General features: G+C 48.7%; 1 protein-coding gene across 1 annotated transcript; it reads left to right on the top strand.

Moving 5' to 3' along the window:
• The first annotated feature begins 3,039 nt into the window (after positions 1-3,039).
• LOC105984238 (chromosome unknown open reading frame, human C14orf2) lies at positions 3,040-5,169 on the top strand. The gene is made up of 3 exons (XM_013014350.1): positions 3,040-3,163; positions 3,800-3,823; positions 4,906-5,169. Exons 1-3 carry the CDS (start codon positions 3,040-3,042, stop codon positions 4,938-4,940), a joined length of 183 nt encoding a protein of 60 aa, XP_012869804.1. The 3' UTR covers positions 4,941-5,169.
• Positions 5,170-7,144: the final 1,975 nt, after the last annotated feature.

Here is a 7,144-nt window from a genome sequence, read left to right on the forward strand (position 1 = left end):
GAACGGCCGGGGAGCACGGGGCCGGCCCGACCCCCCCGATGGAGGGGGCTGCCGCGGGGCCGGGGCTCGGCCCCCACCCGCCTCCTGGAGCTGGCTGGTCACCTTCCTCACGGTGCACTGCACACGCAAGGCTGGGGTCGACGGCTAGGTATAGGCAACGTCCAGCGTAACGTGCCAGGGGGACGAGCTGTTTTCTTGGTTCCTTTCTTGTCCGAGAGCGGCACTCAAACCCGGCATCTGACGCCTTACCCTGAGCGCACCTCCAGCCGCTGGGATGAGACCTCAAAAGAGGAAGAGTGGCTGGGATGAAGGGACTCGGACGGAAAAAGGAAAGGTCCTCTCACGAGGAACGTTTCACTTGTTCCAGCGAATACAGCAGAAGTAAAGCTGCCTATTGGAGTATGTTCTGGGTCTTGAGTGGTGGCACGCACCCACCCCCACGCCACCAGGGACCCGTGGTAATTTGAGGGGAGGAGACAATGCTAAGGTGGCTAGACCCTGGGCTGGAGTCCTTTTCACTCTCCAGTGTACTTGTCCTTGATCTCATTGTGCCTGATGCCCTCACCTCACCTGAATGGAGACTTGGGCGTTGTTTTAATGTTTGAAGTTTAAAAAGTTTGAACACAAGGTTTTGAATTTACCAGGCAGATGCTCTCCACTTGAGCCACACTCCAGACCTTTCTGCTTTCATTATTTTTCAAATAGAGGCTTGGGCCTCAATCCTGTTTATGCTTCCAGTATAAGTAGGATGACAGGCACATGCCTGCGTCCAATTGTTTTTGTGTTTTGGTTTTGGTCAGTCAGGCTTGAACTAGACCTATGTGCTGTCCCTGAGTCCTTTTGTTCACGGCCAGCGCTCTACCGCTTTGACACAGTTTTCAGGTGGTTACTTGGAGATAAGAGTCTCACAGACTTTCCTATCCAGACTGGCTTTGAACCATGATCCTCAGATGTCAGCCTCCCTGAATGGCTAGGATTACAGACATGAGCCACGCAGCACCCAACTATATCCAGCTTTTTTATTGGTTGAGATTTGACATCCCAAACTTCTTTCTCTTCTTGCCTTGATCCTCAGTCTCATCAATCTTAACCTACAGAGTATCTAGGACTCTAGTCATGAGCTACTGCTCCAAGCAGTGAGGTTTTTTTTGTTGTTTTATCCTTGCTAGAAATGCCAGTGGCTTGGGATTATTGTTGGCTAAGCATTTTTAGTGATTGTTTCTGTTACTGCTATGATCCTTTACTGAATTCTTAGCTGGGTCCTTTGTATTCCTTCTGGACCCCACTGATTGCTCTGTGAGGTAGGTGGAGGGCCCCTACAAAGCAGCAGCATCAGAGCAGAGCAAGCATAGCTGGTATTGAGACCCAGGTTCCCCAGCACCATTCCAGTCCTTTCTGGTCCCAGAGGGGAGGGATTCACTCCTTGTCCCAGAATCCCCCTTGAGTCCTGTTTGGATTTTCTCAAGAGAAAGCTGTTGATAGGTTCCTTGGAACCTTTAATACTCTGTCACAGAGGCAGGATACAATGAGAAGAAATTTGAGTGCAGAGATGACCCACAAGAGTTCCAAGAGAAGATCACAAGGTGGCACTCAAGGAGCCATGCATCAACTTGGTGCCCAAAAGGAAGATCAGAGCCAGGAGCCTGTAATCCTAGCTACTCAGGAGGCTGAGATCTGAGGATTGAGATTCAAAACCAGCCGGGCAAGAAAGTCCGTGAGACCCTTACCTCCAATAAACCACTAGAAAACCAGAAGTGGCTCTGTGGCTCACGCAATAGAGCACTGGCCTTGAGCTGAAAAGTGCAGGGACAGCGCCCAGGCGCAGAGTTCAAGCCCCACGACTGACAAAAAAAAAAAGGAAGATCAGAAAACCAGCAACTGTATAGTGGTCAGGTGGCACATTTCAGTTCTCCAAGTTCATTCTGGCCTCTAAGCATATCCATACCTTGGCTGAGGACATGTCTCTAGATAGCCCAATTCTGTTTCTTTGCTCCTAAGAGTTATACCTAGTTTACATTTGCTGTGTGAATAAAAGACCGTGCAGGTTTGGTCATTTTATATTTTTTATATTTTTTTTGTTGGTCGTGGGGCTTAAACTCTGGGCCTGGGTGCTATCCCTGCTCTCCACGCCACAGCACCACTTCCAGTTTTCTGGTGGTTTATTGGAAATAAGAGTTTCATAGCTTTTCCTGCCTGGGCTGGCTTTGAACTGCGATCCTCACATCTCAGCCTCCTGAGTAAGTAGGATGACAGGTGTGAGCCACCAGTGCCCGGCACAGTCATTTTCTTATGTGTGGTGCTAAGAATCAAACTGAGGGTGGTGCCTGTGCTAAGCAAGCCACTGTACCACTGAACTACAACCCAACCCCAGATTAAGATATTTAAGCAACCATTGGCCTATCACTGGGTTGGGCCTACAAAGCTGACACGCTGGGACCATGGAAAATCACAACAGGGGAGAGAAGTAGAATTCTGCATATGGTGGTGACACGCGAGGACACCGGCCAGAGTAGTGTATGTGGTAGTGATGTGAGAGGACGGGTTGTGGACCAGGCAAGACACGTAGCCATGGTGCAGCTTCCAGGAGATAGGAAGTGCTCAGAGCTGCTCACAGCTGCTGGAATGACTTACCTGCTCTCTTTCATCTTAAAGTGAAAGCAAGGTATCTAGCATGGAGTCTGCTAGAGTTCGTTGTAGATACATTGAAAGCATTCCTTAGAGCCCAGCACATAAAGGACCCCTAAGTTCAGATATCAGTGGCTTTTCCAGTTAAATCCAGTTGGTTATTTATTTATTAAATAAATTATGTCGTGTTTGGATGTTTGTCCTATGCTATCTGTTGTGTAGGGAGCCATGGGCTTGGGAGTGAGCTACTACTGGACAGTGTGCCCAGACCTGGGTGTTTGTTTCATGAGGAAATCATACCTGACCCTGTGGTTTCACTTACCCGCAGAGTTCCCACTTAAAGTGGGGTGGTGTGTGACTTGGGGCACAGTGTTGGTGGAAGATAGGCTGATGTTTGTCACTGTTCATTTTCAGATGCTTCAAAGCTTTATGAAAAATGTCTGGGTCCCCCTGAAGCCCTACTACACCCAGGTTTACCAGGAGATCTGGGTAGGGATGGGGTTGATGGGCTTCATCGTGTATAAGATCAGGAGCGCTGGTAAGTTCTTATTATTATTGTTTGAGCTTAAGAAGAAAACTTTCCTGAATCAGATCAGTGGTTCTTCACAGGGCACAAACATTGATCTATTGTGATCCTTTGTGAGAATCTGGGCAGTGGAGGCTGACTGGGAAAAGCCTGGGGGCGGTAGAGAAACTGAACAAGAACCTTGATAACCTGGGTATGACAGTAGCACTAATACGCAGGAAGCGCCCTTCATCTTAAGTGACACAGGCTGAGATGCCTTGAACACAGTGCTATGTGCAGTGCTGTCTCATGCTTTCTCAACTGCCATGTCTTCCTAATGAAACTTGAAATGGGGGAATAAGAATGTGGTTCTCCATGGAACAGAGACAAAGCCCAGTTGTGTAGTAAGCCCTTGATTGGGAAGAGGAAGGAAGAAGGGGAGCTACCAGTGAGGGTGTGGAAGGGAGGAGGGAAGAAGCGAGCTATCCGAATGCGAAGGGAGCAAGGGGCCCTGCGTCGGAAGCCACCCCACGGGTGACTCCTGTTTGCCCAGTGCTCCCTCTACTGCTTCGCCTGAGCTGTGACGTCTCAGCCAAATGTTGATTTTGACAGTTATCAAAAGATGTTTTCTACAGCATTGATGCAACCAATTTTTCACTTTTATTTTAGATAAAAGAAGTAAGGCTTTAAAAGGTAAGTTTTTTTTTCTTCTTTGAATGGTTAGGAAATGAAAAACACCATCTTATCTTTTCAAACCAAATTGTATCAGTTCTGAATTAAAATGAATCTATATGCAGTAAGTATGTGAAGTAGAGTAGAATACTTGCAAATATGAAGATTGCTGTAGAGAATTCTGGATTTATGAATGAATTAAAAACCAACATGTGCCAGGCACAATTGGTTCACACTTGAATTCCTAGCTACTCAGGAGGCTGAGATCTGAGGATCACAGTTCAAAACCAGTGGTCAGGAAAATCTGTGAAGGGTTGGGAAGGTGGCTCAGTGGTAGGGTGCTTGCCTTGCATGCATGCATGAGGCCGTGGATTTGATTCCTCAGCACCACATAAAAAGAAAAGGCCAGAAAGTGGTGCTGTGGCTCAAGTGGTAGAGCGCTAGCCTTGAGCTGAAGAGCTGAGGGACAGCGCCCAGGCCCAGAGTCAAGCCCCACAACCGACAACAAAGAAAAAGAAGGAAAGTCTGTGAGACTTACGTGAGGTTCACCACCACAAAGCCAGAAGTAGAGGTGTGGCTAAAGTGGTAGAGCTCCAGATTGAGAAAAAGAGCTAAGAGACAGCACCCAGGCCCTGAGTCAAGGCCCCAGGACCAGCACCACAAGACCCTTCACCCCAGTGAGTCAAGTAAAATTTCCCAGGATAATAGAAAAAGGAGAAATTGGAGACAGCCGATGCCAGTGATAGAAGAGCAGCAGTTAGCTGTGTGAGCCTGCTACCCTGGGGAGTTCCTGGCGGCGTTCAGAATGTGTTTACAAGGAAGCTCCTTACCAGATCCATGCCCTAGTTCTGGTGGGGTGTTTCTTCTCTGTTTCTCCTCTGTGTGGTGGGGGATGGGGGACCATTCCATGCCTCTGAAAATGAGCTGCCGCAGCAGAGTCCTATGCAAAAGTCACGCTGAGAGTTCCCCGGAGAAATACTCCTCCGTGCTGTCTTGTAGCCTTGAAAATTGTTTAAACTTTCTACTTGTTGATACTTAGAAAGCAAATCATGTTTTGCTGCTTCCTTTCTGAATCGAATCTACATTGTGCTTCTCCTTGGAAGGTTCCGCTCCTGCGCCATCTCACGGCCATCATTAGCTCCTCTGCATGACGGGAAACGCTGGTCTGCCTGCACGTTTGAGCAAGCTTTGTTAGCTGGGAACATGGAACACCGCTGTACATATCCTTGTAGGGGCACCACTTCTGTGGCATGAATAAAATGTGTCTGTGAGATGCACCACACCGTGCAGGTTCCAGTGTGTCCTCCCCTGGGGTCCTGCTCGTGCAGCAGGCACTGAGCCTCACACCCGGCGGCCATCCTAGGAAACCTAGGCCTCCAGGGTCTCAGATGTGGTCCTGGTCACAATCTAGGCACTCAGTCAACTGTAATGTTCAATAAACGTCTATAAACCACTGATCTGCAGCCCACCTCCTGACCTCTGAGCCTGTTCACACTTCTGCAAAAATGAAACGTTAATTATGTAAGTTCCAACTCAGAATTATGAAGGCTAACACGAGAAGGGAAAGGAAGCCAGGTGCTGGTGGCTCACGCCAGTAATCCTAGCTACTCAGGAGGCTGAGATCTGAGGATCGCGGTTCAAAGCCAGCCCAGGCAGGAAAGTCCTTGAGACTCTTGCCTCCAATAAACCACTGTGGTGCTGTGGCTCAAGTGGTAAAGAGCTAGCCTTGAGCTGAAGAGCTCAAGGACAGCGCCCAGGCCCAGAGTTCAAGCTCCATGACCGACCAAAAAAAAAACAATTGAGCTGGATACTCAGAACTATTATCCTAGCTACATAAGATCTGAGAATCTGAGGCCTGGTTCAAAGCCAGCCTAAGGTAGACAAATCCAAGAGACTCTTCTCTCCAATAAACCTGCAAAAAGCCAGAAGTTGAGGTGTGGCTTAGGTGGTAAAGTACCAATCACAAGCTGAAAAGGACAAACAAAAGCTTGAGGCTCTGAACTCAAACCCCATACCAGTGTGTATGCACACATATACATACAAGCACATGCAAGCCAGTTGAAAACCAGGCGTGATGTATACCTATCCCCACACGCAGGAGAGTGAGGCAAGAACCACAGGTGCAAGGCAACAGAAGAAGACGTCTCAAACAAAAAGCCAAGCCAGGTGCCAGCGCCCATGCCTAGAAATGTAACCACTCAGACTGGAAGTGCTGTGGCTCAAAGTGGTAGGGCACAATCCTTAAGCACAAAGGTCGGGGACAGAACCTAGGCCCTGAATTCAAGCCCCACAACCAAAAAACTAATCATTGCTACTACCCTTACTTGGTCTGATAGCAAATTCATAATCTATAGTATTCATCTCCAATTAAAGCATTTCCAAAGACCCCTTGAGTCAAGGTGCAAAAAGATGGTACAGCTGGTATCACTCATGAGGTAGGCGTGAGTCCGCTGCGAGCTGGGCATTTGGTAGGCTGTGCGAGTCCAGCTGTAGACTCCCTGTACCTGTCTGCAGCATGTAGTAGAAGTCTGGGCCGGGGCTGGGAAGGTGGCTCAGCAGTAGAGTGCTTGCCTGGCATGCATGAGGCCCTGGGTTCAATTCCACATAAACAGTAAAAAAAAAAAAAAAAGCTGGAAGCGGCATTGTGGCTCAAGTGGCAGCGTGCTAGCCTTGAGCTAAAGAGCTCAGGGACAGTACGCAGGACTAGAGTTCAAGCCCCATAACTGACAAAAAATAAAGGTCCTGGGCTGTGGTAAATGCCTGTCAGGTGCCTGCCACAATCAGACCTGCCGTAGCCTCAATCCACTTTGGGTTTTTTTGTTTTTGTTTTTTTTTGCTGGTCGTGGACCTGAACTCTGCCTGGGCGCTGTGCCTCAGCTCTTTAGCTCAAGGTGAGCTCTCTACCGCTTGAGTCACAGCGCCACTTCCAGCTTTTTCTGTTTATGTGGTGCTGAGGAATCGAACCCAGGACCTCATGCATGCAAGGCAAGCACTCTACCACTGAGCCACCTTCCCAGCCCCTCCATCCACTTTGAAGGTGGGAACAAACCTACCTCGTGTCTCTTAGTGTTGGGTTTGCTACCTGTGGGAAGCCTATGTGAAAGCATTACTCGACACCAGGCTCCAAGGCTGTTCTTAGGTATGCCAGTATCAGAGGCTTGAAGTCAGAAACTTCAGCTTATTCATGGTGATACCTTACCACTTGAGCCATGCCTCTAGCCCTGCTTTTTGCTGATTAGCTGGAGATGGAGTCTGCCAAGGCTTGCCTGGAACCATGGCTTCTAGGCCTCAGCTTCCTGTAACTAGGAATTGCAGGCATGAGCCACCTGACGGAGGTGAGGC

The sequence above is a fragment of the Dipodomys ordii genome, unplaced genomic scaffold, assembly GCF_000151885.1.
Source record: "Dipodomys ordii isolate 6190 unplaced genomic scaffold, Dord_2.0 Scaffold2, whole genome shotgun sequence".
NCBI classification, from domain to species: Eukaryota; Metazoa; Chordata; class Mammalia; order Rodentia; family Heteromyidae; genus Dipodomys; species Dipodomys ordii.